This window comes from Cydia pomonella, chromosome 22, assembly GCF_033807575.1.
Source record: "Cydia pomonella isolate Wapato2018A chromosome 22, ilCydPomo1, whole genome shotgun sequence".
Lineage (NCBI taxonomy): Eukaryota > Metazoa > Arthropoda > Insecta > Lepidoptera > Tortricidae > Cydia > Cydia pomonella.
In genome coordinates, this window is record NC_084724.1 from 9477228 (window position 1) to 9498717 (window position 21490).

The following is a 21490-nucleotide window of genomic DNA, read 5'->3' on the forward strand; positions in this document are numbered from 1 at the left end:
AAATAAATATTAAAAAATAAACCTCTATGAATGAACCATTACATGACACCAATTTTGTGAAGTATTGAAATCAGATCAACTCTTGGCTAAAAGAAAAATATCTTGCCGAATGAAAAATCTTAATAGATTTTATCTGCTGAATAAACAAGCTGGTTTATTATAAAACACCTATATTGAACCCTAAACATAAATTAAAAACAAAGCGGAAAGCGAATCGAACCCGGATCAAATTTAGAAATCAATATTATTAACTCAATGAAAAGTTATTCAACTGCACAATTCTTACTTACTTCAAAAAGAGGCAGTTCTCAACTCGTCAGAATCTGTTTTTATGTATTTTCCCTGATTTTTGGACGACGGATATTGTTTTTTTTTTTTTTTTTTTTTTTAAAGGGCTTCACTATTGGAGGCACCACCATGGCATCAAGTCAGTTAGATGAAGGAAAAGATGGAAATCAAACTCTTCCAATAGTATAAGAACTGTAGTACATTTAGTGTAAATTTATTCGATAGCGTGACGTGACGTACGTGTTTACGTTAAGTCTTATTTTGTATGGGATTTTGAGTTTCCAAAACGTCCCGCTAGGCGCACTGTTTCTAAACTAGGGGTTCTGATACATTTGCTCCTAAAAGGTAACTAATGGGGATGGTTAAGAGGCTGTCAACACCCAATGTCCTTGAAATTGATGTTACTTAAACAGTTTTTTAAGAAAGACTATTTGTTTTAGTCAAGTAAGAAAAATATATGTTCATATTAATTATATTTCAAAGACCGTGGTTGTACTCGATACACGATTGAATGAAATCGGCTCGATAGAAAATAATTGCAAAGATTGGTCTTAAAATCACAATTAAACGGTTTTATGTCTAATTATTGTTTTGACTTATGGGTCTGCAATTAAAATCACAATTTCAAAACATTTATATCTAAACCGTGGTTGAGTAAAATATTACACTAATAATCCACTTTTTTTATTTAAATATTTTTCTTATTATTCCCTTGCCCAGGCCCAGTAACATGCGACAGTGCTATCTCATTTACTCCGATACAAATAGACAGTGTGCGCGCTTTAGGTATTGACAGCCTCTTAAATGAATAATTTGAAAATGTTTGTGTATTTGGTTCTTCTTTTCTTCATGATTTTCTATAACAATTGTTTAGCGGTTGGAACTATAGGTATCATTCTATATACAATTTTGTATTTATAACAAAAGTAATTTCAAGAAGCGCTAGCAGTAAGAGCGTGTGACTTGCATTCCGGAGGTCGCGGGTTCAAACCCCGGCTCGTACCAATGAGTTTTTCGGGACTTATGTACGAAATATCATTTGATATTCACCAGTCGCTTTTCGGTTAAGGAAAACATCGTGAGGAAACCGGACTAATCCCAATAAGGCCTAGTTTAATTGCCCTCCTGAAAGGTCAGATATGGCTGTCGCTATCGTAAAAACACTAGCCTACGCCAATTCTAGGGATTAGTTGCCAAGCGGACCCCAGGCTCCAATGAGCCGTGGCAAAATGCCGGGACAACGCGAGGAAGAAGAACAAAAGTAATTTCAAATTGTTAAATAAGTGGGGCAAAACGATTTACAACTATTATGGTATAATTTCAATGTTGGTAACAATGAGTGTTTTAAACCCAGAAAGATAACACAGGTCTTAAACACTTAAAACACGGTGATCTCATTTTAATTATACTTAATTCAAATGTTTAATGAGTTTCAGGTTATAAACTGATGACAGTTTACACAGACAAGTATAAAGAAAGGGGTTATTTGTGACTTTCCATTACAGAATTGCATATTTGTATGTATATTTCCATTACATATTTGTAATTGTATATTGTTATTTTTATGATTGTAAAAATTTTACATGTAAAATTGCCCCTGAGGCCTATTTGCTGAATAAATGTTTGTTTGTTTAGAAGGGTCCTTATGCTTCAAGTGCAATAAGGACGTTTCCATCTGAAAATCAAACAGATATTCTGATAGAAACATCCTTATGGCAGATGTTTTGTCAGACTTTTTCAAAAATATTTCCTTTCACCAAAAACTTTTTTCTATATTTGGATTTAGGCTATGAAATATTGGGTCTCAATCCCATAAAATATATAAAAAAGCCCCCCCCCCCCCCCCCCTTCCCCTACTTCATAGAACTTCCTCCCCCACGCACGCTTTTCCCGAGGGTCTACAGTATGAGGTTCTTCAAAAAAGGAGTGTACAGATTTTTAAAAGGTCGGCAACGCGCATGTTAACACCTCTGGAGTTGCAGGCGTCCATAGGCTACGGTGACTGCTTACCATCAGGCGGACCGTATGCTTGTTTGCCACCGTCGTGGTATAAAAAAAAAATCCTAATTTGGTTTTAATAGAGTGGTCGTAAACTCATAAAGAAACACTACTTTAGCTATAAACCAGTGTTTTTCTTCTGAAAACAAAACATCAATGCAACAATACTGTGTTTAATGCAATTTCACATTCGTAATATTTTTTCGCTTTCAAATATCTCAAATAAACAACAGCGTATTCTTTTGAAACACACCTGCAAAAATATATTCGTCAGCCATGTCGTTATATCAGGGCTTTCTGTCACCGGAATACTGTCAGGCACCATAGTTGTGCTAAACCAATCGAATTGTGTCGTATTCATTTCCATTTTCAAATCACTTCACTATTCCAACTGTCACCCGCACTGCCCGTGAGAAAACAAAACACTGACTTCTGAAAGCGTCTGCTATCATAATTTTATCAATTTTATCATTTTCACAAGATCAGATAATGTTTATGTTTATATAATTATATTTTAGATACGATACACGACTCGCGCGCGCCGCGTTAGTGCGTGGACTGACGTTAAACGTGTAGTTTAGTAGGAAAACTTGTAATATTTAGCTAGGTGCAGGTGAAAAACGATAGAAGTGACTGATAGCTTGGTTTGTGATAGGGATACCGGTTTTCACATGTAGGATTTAATGACTGGTCCAATGCATATCAACATCGAGTTGGATTTTCCCGTGCAATAGCAATGACCAGGTGCACGTTCTATAAAACGCTGTAAACTGTACTTATGTGTCTTTTTCTAAGGCTTGAGATACACTTGTAAGTTTTACTTACGTAAGTAAGGACAAAGCTATTTGTTTGAATGAGATAATGATATTTATCTCTCACTCTATAGTATAGCTGTGTCCCTACTTACGTAAGTAAAACTTACAAGTGTATCTCAGGCCTAACAAATATGTTAGTTAGAAAGAGAGGTAAACAGCGATTTCAGGTTACAAATTGTTTATACATAAAATGCTGCCTAGGTTTACAACGCGCATCTTTTTCTGTGGTATTCTGTGCACCCATCGTAAAATTCTTCTGGATCAAACCGATTCCGATTTCTCGCGTAAAACATTTAGGTACTTATATAAAAAAATCTTTTGAAACGCCTTACTGAATTGTTTTTAAAAACTAGATGATCCACTCGGTTAACCAGGGTCCTTTTGTTCTGCAGAGAGATGGTTATTCATAATTTGTCAATTATAATCGTGACGGTGTCATGAAATAATTTTTAGAGAAGAAGTAGTAAGTACATTTTTGACTTCGAAAAACGGTCTGTCTCTATCGATCAACACTTATCTCTTCAAAGATGGGAAAGTTTTCCCTACTGGCTGAGAATCGGCATTCATAGAAATAGAAACTAAATTTTTTCAAAAAATGTAAAAAAGTACATTTTTGAAGACCATTTTTATTTTTGTTGTTAATTATCGAGTAATTGTGGAAAATTCTTTGTGACATTTATGCTTCAACTGTATGCCCTAATTCATAAGCTATCGAATGATTATTAGTTTTTAGTTGTGCGATAGGTAAATGGGCAGATAATGGTACATCAACCAAGTGCAGTAGTGTATAACTGCACAGCACCATAAAACTTTGAAATGGTGCAGTTTTAAAATGGTTGAGAAAAAACATAGGTATGGAGGGGGGGGGGGGATTTCTCGATAAAATTCAGCGTACTATACATGGTTAACGGCTCCACTATACGTGGACAAACACATTGTATATACTTGTATACATATACATATTAATACCGGCACCGACACTACCGACAGTACTGTATGTTTTACTAGGTTAAGAGACTTGGTTAAGTGCGAGATATTATACATTTCTCTGTTATCTTATCGGCGTCGAAGGTCAAAATGACTTGTCTTAGATGATATTTTCACACGAATAAGTCGATACAATTTGCGAAAGTAATTTAACGTCACAAATTTACTGATATTAAGTACCTAACATAATAGGTATAACTTATGTACGGTCTGAAAATATCGATACAAAAAAGTGCCAAAATATGTATACACGACTTTATTGCCCATATATTAAGGTGGTTTTGGCACATTTTTCGTATCGATATTTTCAGACGTGACTGTACAGAAAGAAATTGTACCTTAAACATAGAAAGCCTGGGATAGTATATGCGACAAATGTTCTACGACACGTGTCGCCAGCGACGTCGGGTGATGTTGCGCGACGTTGCCGGACTTCGACATCAACATGTTTGGCGACATGGCACGCCTTATGTTGCCAAGAGCGAAGTCCGGCAACGTCGCGCCACATCACCCGACGTCGCTGGCGAGGTGTCGCGGAACCATCTGTCGCCTACTCCATTTCTGTTTCCTGAGTGTACCTACAAAACTATAGTCCTTCTAAGCAACTTTGCACCGAGATGAACAGGACAATGTGAGACAATGTTATTATAAACGTCATATTTTCATAGAAATTTGACATGAATTTTAATACATTAAAACATTACTGTCATTTCTCATTGCAAATGCCACGCAAAGTTAACATATAATGTATTAAAATTAGATACATCTACAGCTTTCGTAAACAGTCAGTTTTTTAAGTCCGCGTAATTTATTTTAGAAAATTAGGTTAACTATACCTAGTTCCGCCCACTAATATCATAACTAAAACATGGGGAAGTGAAAACACAAGAATTTACCTAATTAATATGCAACTAACAACTAGCTAATTTACAAAACATTCAAATATGCACCAGCATAAAAAGATCTCGTAATTCGTAGTAACTGTAGGTGCTCAGGGTCCTCATACTGGTTCTGTATGTTACTACATATTGTATAATATAACAGTCCTGCGTAATGTTTATAAACATGTCCTTGCCGTGTGTTAAAGAATGGTTGCACGAGCGAAGGCGAGTAGCATTCCGGGCTAACCAGGATAAAACGACCTTTCGATTACTTTACAGAGCCTAAAACCCAGGGATAGACTAGGGACGATTATTCCACGACACGTGTCACCAGCGACGTCGGGTGAAGTGCCGCGACGTTTCCGGTTACCGACATGTCGAGCGAAGTCCGGCAACATGCGATGTTCACCCGACGTCGCTGGCGATACGTGTCGTGGAACATTTGTCCCTAGTCTCTCCATGGCTTTAATTATGTCGGTAAGTCGGTATGCCGATGACAAACAAGCATTAATACAGCGCAGCTGGTGGTATGCTTGGAACTCCATGAGTGTCAACGTTGCCGATGCTTTAAAACCTAGCTCTTTTCTTGATGGATGGGGTTTCCCAACTTCCAATTCTCTTGGCTGTTTTTACGGTTCCGTACCCAAAGGGACCCTATTACTGAGACTACGCTGTCCGTCCGTCCGTCTGTCACCAGGCTGTATCTCATGAACCGTGATAGTTAGCCAGTTGAATTTTCTACTAAAAACATCAGAATAAAATAAACATTTCTTTCCAATCTCGAGGTTCTCATCCAATCACCGAAGTTAAGCAACGTCTTGCGTGTACTTGAATGGCTGACCGTTTTTATAGATAATGGTACGGAACCCTTCCTGTGCGAGTCCCACTCGCACTTGGCCGGTTTTTTATGTTACCTCAGAACATTTGTGAACCGATTTTTACAATTGTAGTTCTTTGGAGACAAGTTACAAACGGAGCGTTTACGAAAAAAAAAACCATACCGTACCACCATTCAAGTCCCAGGTGAGGATGAACGTCCCACCGTGTGGTGCCATAGTAGAAAAGACTAGAAAGAAGCTATGGGCACCTTATAAACGATTTCCCAAAAAAATCAAATATACTCCAATTGATTCCGCTTTGAAGATTAATTTGAAGACAAGTCAAATATCTTGAAGTCCTATCTAATTTTTACTTTAAATCGGATACCTAAGGTTGAAATTCTATTGTATGTGGTAGAAAAACCGTACTAAGCCTGCAAAAGGGATACAGACAATGGTATTTAGTACACACTCAAATTGTTAGCGAATTCAAAATCGCCAGATCCTCCAACACGCCTGTCGCTAGCGTCTGGAATGGCAGCACTAAGCAATGTTTATCAACATGTCCTTCTCTTTGTCTAGCGATGGTACTAACAGCAACACTAGCTAACCACCTGTAAACCTTATGTTTTGACAATAAGGTTTACGTCTTGTCAGTGGACAGTGACGATGGTAGGCTATTAACGCGATGCTATCTTAGGGCCGTGCGGGCAAATTTGACCAAGGCCGACCTTGTATCGATTAAGCAACCAAAAGTGCGGATTCTTGGTGATACGGCTTGGTGATAAATGCGATACAAAACAAAACTACTACGGATTAACAGAGGTCAAACATTTTATTTCTAAAATTAATATTATAGGACATTATTATACAAATTAGGCTTGTGTTTTAAGTACTTAGACGGTCTTCCCTACCGATGAATCCAAAATACTTTATAGTTCGTGTCATCCACGATGACGCGCAGACTTGTCAAATCTAACCTTTAATAACATCACAATAAGAGTTAAGGTACGCGTCTTCGTGAATTGCACGATACTATATCGTTTAAGTATTGGTGACCTTAGATTAAAACTGTCTATTGCATTCAATAGAATAATTAGTTATTAACTCCAGTTTTTATAACGAATCGAGGTCATTCGTTCACGAAGGTAATTACGATAGAAAGGTCGTTGACCGATAACCCGATTATAGATCGTGTTATTCACGAAGACGCGTGCCTTGACACGTAATATCATGTAATTAAAGGTTAGATTTGACAAATCCGCGCGTCATCGTGGATGACACGAACACATCACTGTCTGTCACCAATTTGTATCTAAGTAATAAATATAAATTTGAACTTCCGTCTTTTGTTCGCAGTCGTAGTGGTTGGTAACGCAATTACACATACTTGTTGACCGAAATGTTAGCGAAGGTCTCTGTTTTGACTCGGGCAATCGGGTTTTGTCCCGATGTTCTCCTCTACAGGTCGCATTTCCGATTCTCCTAAGTAGGTTTTTAGGGTTCCGTAGCCAAATGGCAAAAAACGGAACCCTTATGGATTCGTCATGTCCGTCTGTTTGTCCGTTTATGTCACAGCCACTTTTTTCCGAAACTGTAAGAACTATACTGTTGAAACTTGGTAAGTAGATGTATTCTGTGAACCGCATTAAGATTTTCACACAAAAATAGAAAAAAAAAAACAATAAATTTTGGGGGTTCCCCATACTTAGAACTGAAACTCAATTTGTTTTTTTCATCAAACCCATACGTGTGGGGTATGTATAGGTCTTCAAAAATGATATTGAGGTTTTTAGTATCATTTTTTTAAACTGAATAGTTTGCGCGAGAAACACTTCCAAAGTGGTGATATTCTGCTTCATTGCCGCTTTGTTGTTTACCGTCGTAATTATTATAGTTATCTCAGTAACTTAACTGTAGTTGGTAGCTGCGCGCAACTACGCTCCCTACAGGTGTCCACGGAAGACCAGCGTCAGCGTACTACTTCAGTAGGACCTGGCATTATGCTGAGTGTTCACCTTTTTCAGTATAATTATATACAGTGTACAAGTTAGTTATAAGTCATTTTTTCTCTTTCTTCCTCTATATGTATTGTATAACTGTGTACTTATACTGAAATAAATGATATTCTATTCTATTCTATTCTATTCTTGATATGTCCCCCCCCCCCTGTAACTTCTAAAATAAGAGAAGCATAAAACTAAAAAAAATATATGATGTACATTACCATGCAAACTTCCACCGAAAATTGGTTTGAACGAGATCTAGTAACTATTTGTGTGGGGTACCTATGGATAGGTCTTCAAAAATGATATTGAGATTTCTAATATCATTTTTTTCTAAACTCAATAGTTTGCGCGAGAGACACTTCCAAAGTGGTAAAATGTGTGTCCCGTCCCCCCCTCTAACTTCATATATTTTGAGTCAAACAAGCGTATAATGCACGGGTGCTACTAGTAATAAAATATTTTTAACCGAGCGTAACCGAAGGGCTCCGTTTCAGATTAGGAATAAATGCTTTCGTATGTCCGAATTTTCTCCTCTACGGGTCGCAATTCTTAACCGATTTTTGTGAGCAGGTACGATGATTAAATTATTGTGACTTTTTCCAAAATGGCGGAGTCGTACATAGGGTCAGTCGTCTACGCTGCACGCTTTTCATCAATCTGGTTATACCCACGCTTGTACAGTCACCATCAGATATATCGGAGCGGCCGAGGTGCTCAAAAATATCTGAACACGCTTGACAATAGATGGCTGACTGGTCTTTGTGTTGACATTTAAAAAAAAAATTTGGTTATTATATGCTTCTGTATTATGTTATGCCATACGATTAAATAAATAAATAATAGAGGCGTGTTCAGATATTTGTGAGCACCTCGGCCGCTCCGATATATCTGATGCCGCCTGTACGGTCAACAAATTAAGCAATCGCATGCCCGCAAATTGTTAACCATTAGGTATGTTTCTCAGATTGTTACACTGAAATATATAATGACACATGATGATGTTCACGTGCCTTATCACGGTGATGACCTGATGACATCATGACTGACACACAAGAAAAAAAAGGTTTTTTTCTTAATACTACGTCGGTGGCAAACAAGCATACGGTCCGCCTGATGGTAAGCAGTCTCCGTAGCCTATGTACGCCTGCAACTCCAGAGGAGTTACATGCGCGTTTCCGACCCTAAACCCCCCCACCCCCCTCGTTGAGCTCTGGCAACCTTACTCACCGGCACGAATTTAGAACGAATCCCACCGGTCGGTCTGGCCTAGTAAGCCGATGGTCCCGGGTTCAAATCCTGGCAAGGGCATTTATTCGTCTGATGAGCATGGATATTTGTTCCTGAGTCATGGGTGTTTTCTATGTATTTAAGTATTTATAAATATTTATATATTATATATATCGTTGTCTAGGTACCCTCAACACAAGCCTTATTGAGCTTACTGTGGGACTTAGTCAATTTGTGTAAGAATGTCCTTATTATAAAAAAAAGAACGAATATGGGGAGAAATTTAGTTAGAACTTTTATATTCTTGGTCTGCTATTGGTCCAACATTGTACCGAATTAATTGTGTGTTTTCATAAAATACCACCAAATAGATATTTCATCGTCATTTCTTCATTATTCTTTCGCAAAAACTATAATATCCTTCCTAGGTAATAACCTAAGGAAATGACTAAGTGAAAAAAAATCTATAAATAAGTCAAAGCAACCTTGACTACTGAGATCACTGAGAATTCTAGTGAACTAGATGGAGCGCATTTTTTACACAGTTCCAGTGACGAAAAGTCAATATCAGAAATCGGGAAGTGGGGCAAGTATAGCTTCTAATAGTATAATATACACTAACAAAATAATTAACAGGGCAAATTAATTAAAGCTTTAAGAGTCCTTATTCCTACAGACGAGCGTATTTTGTAAAATGCTTCCTTTTTCATTCAAGATTACGACGTAACTATTAGTATTTATTCAAAAACTGATAACGTACTTAAATAATCGTTTCCTAAACTAGGGGCTCCAACAGTTCAAATTTTCATTTTCCCTTTTAAACCTCTTTTTTAATGAGGTTTTTTGGGAGTCTTTTCCAAATTTTGCAGTGAGATGTGGCGTTTCGGTTCTCAATTTTGCTATAAACAAGAATCATTTGGTACATGAATGACTACAATTTGATTCAACATATCTCGTACGAGGGGCTGGAATGATTAACAATCGAAGATTCATTTAAAAAAACTGATAAAATACCTTCCGAGTTTTCTTCATTTTTTTTGGCGAAAACAGGGTTTTATTATATTTTATTTCCGCAAATTGTGCGCATATTTTGCTTTAAAAATAATATTATAGCAAACTGTAACTTTATGTTAACCTATAAAAAAAAAATCGTAACTATGGGACCTACATTGCCGTAAATTTATATTTTTTTAAAACACGTATAAATCACGCAGCAGCGACGCCCCGCTCTCAGTCCGCGCGGAGCGCGCTTAGAGGACGGACCTGTGCTCGATTGTCAGGCATTCGTTGCGATCGTAATCAGCTACGGAGTTCCGAGAAGTGCTATATACTGCGATTAGAAAATCTTAATAAAAGTTCATTTTTTACAGTATGCCTAACAGACTCGCTTATTGATAGATTTTCAGTGTTACTTTTTTTTAAATACTAAGTCGGTGGCAAACAAGCATACGGCCCGCATATGTACGCCTGCAACTCCAGAGGAGTTACATGCGCGTTGCCGACCCTAACCCCCTCCCTCCCCTCGTTGAGCTCTGGCAACCTTACTCACCGGCAGGAACACAACACTATGAGTAAGGTCTAGTGTTATTTGGCTGCGATTTTCTGAAAAACGCATTTTCACTTGATTTTACGTTAGGGTTTGCATTATTATTTTTGACCCGGATGAAGTCCAAGTTCTCATGACGGAGTCAGGAGTTGGTCACCAGAACTCCTAATCTACTAATTATAATCCCATCGTGTTTGGGCTCAAAAGATTTGCCCTGACGAACACCATCGATCTAGATGAGGTCCAGGGTCTCATGATGGAGTCAGGAGCTGGTCACTAGAACTCCTAATCTACTCATTATAATTCCATCGTGTTTGGGCTCGACAGAGTTGCCCTGATGAGCACCTTCAATCTAGATGAGGTCCAGGGTCTCATGATGGAGTCAGGAGCTGGTCACCAGAACTCCTAATCTACTCATCATAACTCCATCGTGTTTGGGTTCAATAGAGTTGCCCTGACGAGCACCATCAATCTAGATGAGGTCCAGGGTCTCATGATGGAGTCAGGAGCTGGTCACCAGAACTCCTAATCTACTCATCATAACTCCATCGTGTTTGGGCTCAATAGATTTGCCCTGATGAACACCATCGATCTAGATGAGGCCCAGGGTCTCATGATGGAGTCAGGAGTTGGTCACCAGAACTCCTAAACTACTCATCATAACCTCATCGTGTTCGGGCTCAATAGATTTGCCCTGACGAGCATCATCAATCTAGATAAAGTCCAGGGTCTCATGATGGAGTCAGGAGTTGGTCACTAGAACTCCTAATCTACTCATTATAATTCCAACGTGTTTGGGCTCAAAAGATTTGCCCTGATGAGCACCATCGATCTAGATGAGGTCCAGGGTCTCATGATGGAGTCAGGAGTTGGTCACCAGAACTCCTACTCTACTCATCATAACTCCATCGTGTTTGGGCTCAATAGAGTTGCCCTGACGAGCACCTTCAATCTAGATGAGGTCCAGGGTCTCATGATGGAGTCAGGAGCTGGTCACCAGAACTCCTAATCTACTCATCATAACTCCATCGTGTTTGGGTTCAATAGAGTTGCCCTGACGAGCACCATCAATCTAGATGAGGTCCAGGGTCTCGTGATGGAGTCAGGAGCTGGTTACCAGAACTCCTAATCTACTCATCATAACTCCATCGTGTTTGGGCTCAATAGATTTGCCCTGATGAACACCATCGATCTAGATGAGGTCCAGGGTCTCATGATGGAGTCAGGAGTTGGTCACCAGAACTCCTAAACTACTCATCATAACCTCATCGTGTTTGGGCTCAATAGATTTGCCCTGACGAGCATCATCAATCTAGATAAAGTCCAGGGTCTCATGATGGAGTCAGGAGTTGGTCACTAGAACTCCTAATCTACTCATTATAATTCCAACGTGTTTGGGCTCAAAAGATTTGCCCTGACGAGCACCATCGATCTAGATGAGGTCCAGGGTCTCATGATGGAGTCAGGAGTTGGTCACCAGAACTCCTAATCTACTCATCATAACTCCATCGTGTTTGGGCTCAAAAGATTTGCCCTGACGAGTACCATCGATCTAGATTAAGTCGAGGGTCTCATGATGGACTCAGTAGTTGGTCACCAGAACTCCTAATCTATTCATCATAATGGTAATTTGATGGTGCTTGTCGGAGTAAATCTATTGAGCCCAAACACGATGGAGTTATGATAAATAGATTACGAGTTCTGGTGACCAACTCCTGACTCCATCATGAGACCCTGGACTTCATCTAGATCGATGGTACTCGTCAGGGCAAATCTTTTGAGCCCAAACACGATGGAATTATAATGAGTAGATTAGGAGTTCTGGTGACCAACTCCTGACTCCATCATGAGACCCTGGACTTCATTTAGATCGATGGTACTCGTCAGGGCAAATCTATTGAGCTCGAATACGATGGAATTATAATGAGTAGATTAGGAGTTCTAGTGACCTACTCCTGACTCCATCATGAGACCCTGGACTTCATCTAGATTGATGGTGCTCATCAGGGTAAATCTATTGAGCCCAAACTCGATGGAGTTATGATGAGTAGATTAGGAGTTCTGGGGAGTTCTGGTGACCAACTCCTGACTCCGTCATGAGACCCTGGACCTCATCTAGATCGATGGTGTTCGTCAGGGCAAATCTTTTGAGCCCAAGCACGATGGAATTATAATGAGTAGATTAGGAGTTCTGGTGACCAACTCCTGACTCCATCATAAGAACCTGGATGGACATTATTCGGGTCAAAAATAATAATACAAACCCTAACGTGATTTCAAATAACACTGAAACTCTATAGCACTAATGTGCGCAAACGATTGGCATCTTGACTACGCAGCATGGGTGCGTAGCCACCATGCCAATCGATACGACAACGAAACACTATCTGTCTCTCTCTCGTACTAATATGCACAAACGATTGGCATCTTGGCTGGGCAGCATGGGTGCGTAGCCAACATGCCAAACGTTTACGATACGACAAGGAAACACTATCTGTCTCTCTATCGCACTAATATGCGCAATCGATTGGCTTCTTGGCTAGGTATCATGGGTGCGTACCCAACATGCCAATCGTTTACGATACGACAACGAAACACTACTCTCTCTCTATCGCACTAATATACGCAAACGATTGGTATTTTGGCTAGGCACTAAGCAAGTGTGTGGCCAACATGCCAATCGTTTACGATACGACAACGAAACACTATCTGTCTCTCTATCGCACTAATATACTTTATTTATACCTGCAGTCATTTAGTAACTTCTTCATTTTCCATTGGTGTGAAAGAGACAGAATAAAGAGCAAGGGTTATAGTACACTCTGTAGTCTGTACACTTAGTAGTAGTGTACATAAAAAAAAAACTACTGTGCATATACAATAAAATAAAGAGTGCCCATATGATATCATATGACACTAAAATTAATGTTGCTTGAAATTATATTGAAAACTATCAAGATTATTCTAGTCTGCATTGAAACGCGCGTCGCGTTGCCGGCGCTCGCGTACCGAGCGCCAACGCCATCTATCGAGCGTTATTTCGTGAAATCGGAGAACGCTCCAAGGATTAAGGGCTCTTAATAAAATCGAACTCGAAACAGAACTCGATAAATGCTACATGCAAAGTTTCATGATTTGTTATTGCTATCATAAAAAGGTATAGCGCTTATTTTTTTATATTTTCATGCGACCAGCTTATATACCACCGCGACCACCGCGATATTACCGGCTGACGATTTTTTAAATGAACAAAAGCATCTGAACTATCATTTGACAAAGTATCAAACGGGAGGCGATGACATTTTTTTTTGTTTTACGTATTTTGTGGCTGCCATTCCTCAACCCACCAACGGAGCGGCAGCTGACGTCCACGAGGGTTCGTCATACCAAGCCGTGTAGTGGTTACTACACGAGTTTTCAGCCGGCAGGCCATGGAAATTTGTTCCTGGCTCGCGGTCTAATAATATTACATTGTCAATTTGTCACCCGACTTACATATGTACGCAAATTTTTCAACTCTATGGGAATTCGGAAATCTTCCAAGATTTAACCCACACATACATACTAACAAGGCAAGTTAAATAAACGCTTCTAAAAAACAGTCTATAATAAGTCTTGATCACCGACAGAATAAATAAAATCTTGCAATAGGCGACAAACACAATCTTCCGGACGGACGCCTCGCTTGGAAGCCATAGAGTTGAGATATATGTAACTCATTGGCAAAAAGCAATCATGGTGGCAAATTACCAACTAAATTATAATTCGGGATCGAGAGGCCACTGTGAGATACTCGAGATATTATTACAACTGATCAACGATTCTTTGTAGAAAAAACCGGCAAAAATGTAACTTTTTATAGTCTACCAACCAATTGAAAAGATACATACGAGTAGGTATAGATTTGAGTTGCGGTTTTCCTTACCGGGGAAGTACCTACTTGAAATAAATGAAGTCTTATGTCAGAGCAATAAAATGTACCTACTATTTTTATTCAAGGTGCCCCTGAGCATTGCGAGACATTTTAACTAAGCATTCCTGGTAATATTTAGAAACTAAAATGTCATATAAAATTTTCTGGATTAGGCCTAGTTTCAGAGATAATTAAATGTTTTTCGAAATCATTCTTTCGCCATAAGTTGGTACGAAACACATTTTTGAGGTCTAGTCTGGACATACCTATTGATTGACATCGAAAAATTAAAAAAATGTATTCGAGAGGCTACTCCCAAATAAATAAAAAGTTTTTAGTTAATTTTAGGTTGTGGGTATGTGTTTATCAATAAAAATTACGTTTTATGTACAGGAGTATTCAAAAAAAGGAAAAAAAAAAACAAAAAAAAAAATTTTTTTTGACGAATTTCACAAAAAGTCATAACATTTTTTGCTTCTGTTGCCATCAGGAATGCACCGTTAAAATCTCTCGCAATGCTCACGGGCACCTTGTATATGCTCGTACCTATAGTATTTTAGAGTCAATACATACAGCCTCTGTCATGATGATGTTTTATTCCTCAATAGTTTTGCAGTCAACTCTACTAGCAGCAATACTAGGAGCGTAGCCGATTACACGGGAATAACCATCTTTTTTTTTATACTACGTCAGTGGCAAACAAGCATACGGCCCGCCTGATGGTAAGCAGTCTCCGTAGCATATGTACGCCTGCAACTCCAGAGGAGTTACATGCGCGTTGCCGACCAAAACCCCCCCTCACCCTCGTTGAGCTCTGGCAACCTTACTCACCGACAGGAACACAACACTCCTCTCTCGCGTTGTCCCGGCATTTTGCCACGGCTCATGGGAGGCTGAAGTCCGCTTGGCAACTAATCCCAAGAATTGGCGTAGGCACAAGTTTTTACGAAAGAGACTGCCATCTGACCTTCCAACCCAGACGGTAAACTATGGGTATTAGTCCGGTTTCCTCACGATGTTTTCCTTAACCGAAAAGCGGCTGGTAAATATCAAATGAAATGATAATATTGATAATTCATGTATAAGTTCCGAAAAACTCATTGGTACGAGCCACGGTTTGAACCCGCAACCTCCAGATTGCAAGTCACGCTCTTACCGCCAGGCCACCAGCGCTTTCACGGGAAAAACCGTAGTAGCGAAAACCAGAGAACACGCCTAGCGGGTCGTTGGCAAGGAATGTGTTAACTGGCCATTGGACCTTTATTACTGCAATAAGGAATACGAATTGTTAGCTGATAATGAGGAAGACGGCGACAGGGAATTAGGTAAGGTCAGTCAGGGCAAAGTACAACTAAGGGGCACGGGTATATCCTTAAACTACGTCCAAAAGTGAGGTTTAGGTACTGTGATTATCATCTCGCTTTGTGTTGTATTCCTGCCGGTGAGTATAGTTGCCGGAGCTCGAGGTTGCGGAATGTTAGGGTCGGCAACGTGCATGCTTGTTTGCCATCGACGTAGCGTAAAAGGGGGGGGGGGGGGGGGGCAAATGCAAATACGCTTTCGCCAGTCATAAAAGAGAGTTCACCCATAGTTCAGCAAGTTCATATCGCCACAGACTTAGGGGGGGGGGGGAAGAGATGCATACATTGTAAAATTTGAACTCCAGGGGGGGGGCTGCCCCCCCTCTGCTCCGCCCTGCCTGCGCCCTTGTCGCTGTATGTTATTAGTAGGCACTAGACAATCTCGAGTTTTTATCACATATTAGTAATGGCTGATGTCATATTGCACTTATTTGTTTATCTAATGCGGGACTTAACCGTGTGGTTCATTTTTTTGTCTCTGTATGTAATTCGTCACACAATTGGGTACAAAATTTTGTTAAATGGATAGAAAATGAGCCATCCATTATAAAAAAGTGGAATTTAAAATATTATATTGAGATTATAAAAAAATACAAGGCTCCGAGGCCTCAAAAAAAATTGTCTTTAAAAATAGAAAAGAAGATACCAGAAAGAGGATACCATTCGATTCCATACATTTCATTGAAAAATAAATTGTATGACAACTATACACATAAACGCAATATTTCAGGGTCAAAATGGCAATTTCCTTCATCTTCCATACATTTAGGACAGACTTATATGATGTGACGTAACATCACCTTATCATTTTGTTAGAGGCGTTTCAATCGTCGACTGCGAGCGTCAGACTTTAACTCTCATTTCTGACCTTTGTGTTGCTTAAATGCCATGAGTCCTATATAGACATTTTATCCTCAGGAAAATCAAGATCGTTTGACATTATTTACAAAAAACAGTCAAGTAGCCAATTAAATAACACTTAAGGCCCAGTAAGTTAGTGTTCTACGTCACTGAGCGCAAGCGTGCGAAAGATGGATGTGCGTGCCCGGGAGCGCTGACGCCATGTTTTCGAACTGTAATTTTTTGTACGTTTTAATAAAATATAAAGTAATCGATGTGTTCCCTCAAATATATTGCCGATTTTTTTCTATTAAGTGAAAGTCAAAAATTCAGGATTCGAAGTGATATTTTAAATCCCTCGAGAAAGGCCTTAAGATTGCTAATTAATTTTTGGCAGCCGAATTGTGATCTAAAAAAATCGGCCAAAAGCATGTCGGGCCATGCTCAGTGTAGGGTTTTATAGTTACCAATCTGTCAGAACAGGCCAAACGAGGGCTGTTAATTAGTAAGCAGCAGCGCTTTGTACGTCTTTTTACTAAGAGAAGATTTTTGCAATAACTCAAAAAAGGCTGGACCTATCATTTTCGCTATAGTTTTCATTTAAAGTACTAAGCTTTTGTTTCACGATTTTTTTCATATTTTTTGTACCCATGGTTCAAAAGAGAGGAGGGGAACATTTTTTTCTTTCGCGATTATTTCCTAAAATATTAAGCTTTCTAGCACTAACGATCACGGAGCAAAGCCGAGGACGGACGGACAGACATACAGGGCGAAACTATAAGGGTTTCTAGGTGACTACGAAACCCTAAAAAGCGCTGACTTTTCAAAAACTCCGCTTTCTGACGCTACTGCACCTTAACTATTCATTACCAGGAAAATACAACTCAACAGCTAATACCAACACGTACGTCACGGCTATATTCGTCAAACATATTGTTTCGCGAAGCGTCCAGGCTAGCGAAGGCCAAGGCCGAGTTCCTCATAGGGCTGAAGGCCCGAAGAGAGGTGCGCTGGCGGGGAAGTTGGAGCTTAAGAGGCTGTCAATACCTAAAGCGCGCACACTGTCTATTTGTATCGGAGTAAATGAGATAGCACTGTCGCATGTTACTGGGCCTGGGAATAATAAGAAAATTATTTAAATAAAAAAAAGTGGATTATTAGGGTAATATTTTACTCATTAGCGGTTTAGATATAAATGTTTTGAAATTGTGATTTTAATTGCAGACCCATAAGTCAAAACAATAAAGACATCGAACCGTTTAATTGTGATTTTAAGACCAATCTTTGCAATTATTTTCTATCGAGCCGATTTCGTTCAATCATGTATCGAGTACAACCACGGTCTTTGAAATATAATTAATATGAACATATATTTTTCTTACTTGACTAAAACAAATAGTCTTTCTTAAAAAACTGTTTAAGTAACATCAATTTCAAGGACATTGGGTGTTGACAGCCCCTTAAAGACGACCGAATAGTAAAAGTGTCTTGACAAGCACATATCGGGCCTACGGCCTTCATGACACACACACACCTTCATGCCCATAAGCCATAAAAATAAAGATGTGTGCCAATACCTATAACGTGTTTATTTAAGTATTTAACAAAATGTAAACAAACCACAAAACGGTATTTATTGAGCAAGAATATTCAAGTCAATTAATTCGATGTGACAAAACCTACAGAAATTTTACTACTTAATATTACTTACTCAATGTAACAATGAAGCTGCTATAATCGTGTTATTTTGCTATAAGGAATATATATATATATAAATACTTAGGATGATTTGATTAATCAATTATAATTTAGTTTTGCTATGACCTGGGCTTTTGGAAATGGAACATTTCGATCCCCAGACAATAATTCGAAAAGCTTCTCGAGATTGTTACGAGAAAATTTCGCGTTTTTGATAGAACAACAAACCTTACCAACCATAATCACACCACAATTTAATTTTCTTTGATTTCTTAAGAAACAAAGATCATAATAATATATACAAATTCTGACAATGCACGTTCGTACGCTATAATAATTTATTAAGTATTATTGTTTTAAATTTGCCGCTTAGAACATAAAATAATCTACAAAACGTTCACAAAACGCTGCGCCAGCGCTTTTAACAACGAGCGCCATCTATAAAAGTTGCGTGTACCTTAACCCTTTTCCAGGCCGAACCAATCTACAAGGTTTTCCCAAAAAATTCAAATATATTCCAATAAATCCAGCTTTGATGATCATTTGAAGACAAGTCACATTTTCCGAAAGTGCAGTCTAATTTGAACCTCAAATAGGATGGCTAAGGTTGAAATTCTATTGGCACGTATGTGGTCGATAAATCATACTATGCCTGGAAAAGGGTTATAGAATAAACAACTAACCCAATTTTGTAATGTCGTTGTTTAGACCACAAAATTATCTTATTGTAGTAATTTATTCATAAAACTTTACACGGCTCAATGACCCCATTAAAGTCCACGCTGCATTTTTGACCACTAGCGCCATCTGTGACAGTTATCAGGAACTATCTCCTATAATTAGTAACTATGTAGCTTATCATCAGATTCACGAGTTCTAATTAGAATTTGTAAGTGTATACAAACGTGACGCACTAGCAAAGATAAGATTTATCAACACGAGTGCGCTGAAACATAATATATAAATGATACAGTCGAACGTTGGTAGCTCTATTAGCGAGGCTTTACTGCAGCAGTTTTGTCACAAAACGCCATATTCTATTCATAAAGCCTTTTACCAGTGCAATATGACTCGTGTGGATAATCTTACCATTACTCAAACCATATACGGTTAAAATGCCTTGATAAGCAATGTCACGGCTATAAATTGCATGCATAGACAACATTTGTGCGTTGTATGTATAAAATTATTTTTTATGTACAGTCGAGATCACAAATATGTATTGCCATTCAGCGAGGGAATGCTGCCAGCATCTTTGGCACAATGCCGCGGGGGCCTTATTTAGATATATTTTAATTTAGATTAGTTTTTACCATTTTGTTTTATTATGTGCTGTATGTTTCCCATTAAATGTAATTTTTAATAGAAAAAAAAAATATGTATACATCTCTTCACCTTAATCCATGGCAACAAAGAGAATTGATTATAATAGAGAGATAAACTCTAAGAAAAAAACGTGCCCGTTGGTTTGACATCCAAAACAGATGGCGCTGTCCTGCGCCATATGTTTTGCGGTCACTGTATTGTCAAACGCCAACTTTGGACAATCAGAGTTATGACAAAATTCGAAACGCGAAATTGTCTTGGATTTTACGCATCATCTTAATCAATGTATCTTTTTGTATTTAAGTATTTATAAATATTTATATATGCTAAATATCGTTGTCTAAGTACCCACAACACAAGCCTAATTGAGCTTACTGTTGATTAGTTTCTAAGCATTATTGTGTACTTTTATTATGTACCTATGTTTAAACTTTTTGAATAAACGTCTTTATTATTATTATTATTATAACTTAGTCAATTTGTGTAAAAACGTCCTATAAAAAATTACAAAAAAATGATAAACCAAAAAGAAATATAAGTAAAAACAAAAAGAAAAGAAGGGTTGGCAAGAGTAGTGCCGGCAACCCACCACGCAAAATAGGCGCTATAATATGACGTCGAGTTGCGGAAACCAAACCCGCGAATACCTATAACCTATAACAAAAAGAAAAACTATGCAATAAGTTTTTTTTTGTTTTTACTTTCATTTGCCATCTTTGCAGTCATAATCAGATTGTACGAGTAACTATAAATTTCTTTTTCCAGGTAGTGGTCCATTAATATTAACCTCCATTCCTTTTATAAATGTGAAGAGAGCTGCTGGGTAATTCTCTCTGGTCTAGTTCCAAGATCTGCCACCTTTTGAGTCTTGTGTTGTTACTGTTGTCGTTTAATATGTCTCTGGCAAATTCGTTCTAATGACTCGTGAGTCGTTTTTATATTTCTTTGAGAAACTATTTACTTCCTCTTTGAGGGTTGGTATAGGTAACTGCGCCAGCAGATACCCTAAGACGAGACTACTAAGGGAGAGGGGTTGGAACAAGTGTAAAAACTTCTACACTAATAGTTATTCAGTAGTTTATAAAAGTCTTACCTCTGTGGCAGCTGTTGATGACATTCCTTGTGTATCACTGCCCGCTGCCATCGCCCACGTCACAGCAAACGCCATGGCACCCAAAATGTATGACCGTCTTCGCACCATGATGATCACTGCAATTGACGCATTTTTTATTGTGAGAAAGGTTGCTACTTTTAAAGGTGACATTTAGGATAAGAGATTACCTTACCTAACTAAAATACAGCACCCAATTTGTTATCTAAGCTGTTATAATTCAAAAGTTAGCCATAGAGCCCTAATGTAAACCTAAATGAAGACTGAATGTGTCTGTCTGTTTGTCATTTTGTCACAGCCACTGAACCTTTGTTTTTTGCTGTTGCTCTGTTCTGTCCCATGAGCCATGAGTTTCAGACTAAGACAGTCTTCCTCTAACTTCAATAGTTTCAGATTTACCTAAACTATCCCTCTTAAAAAACACATTATAACAGTTTTGAATAATTCACAGTTAGTTTTAGTGAACTCATACCAACCGAATTACCTTACAGGAGCAGGAGAGAAAAGTCAAAAACAATACAAAAGGTAATAACGGTCAATATCCCAGTTGATATAAGTCTGTTGAAACTTTGCTTTACAAGTGCATGTGATAATCATTCTATTTACAATCGAGATGGATAATCATAAGATAATCCTATAAGTCTTCTTTATAAGTTTACATAACAATTATTA

At 38.4% G+C, this 21490-nt stretch overlaps 1 protein-coding gene across 2 annotated transcripts in view; it reads right to left on the reverse strand.

The window, feature by feature from the left end:
• LOC133530442 (putative divalent cation/proton antiporter TMEM165) overlaps positions 1 to 21490 on the reverse strand; it is a 46546-nt gene that overhangs the window by 24134 nt on the left and 922 nt on the right. Inside the window, exon 2 of one of the 2 annotated variants that reach the window (XM_061868354.1) lies at positions 20801 to 20916. In XM_061868354.1, coding sequence (XP_061724338.1) covers positions 20801 to 20908 — 108 coding nt within the window. In that variant the 5' untranslated portion in view covers positions 20909 to 20916. Of the gene's footprint in view, positions 1 to 2539; positions 3316 to 20800; positions 20917 to 21490 lie in introns of those variants that run through there. The other variant, XM_061868353.1, reaches the window with a different exon arrangement.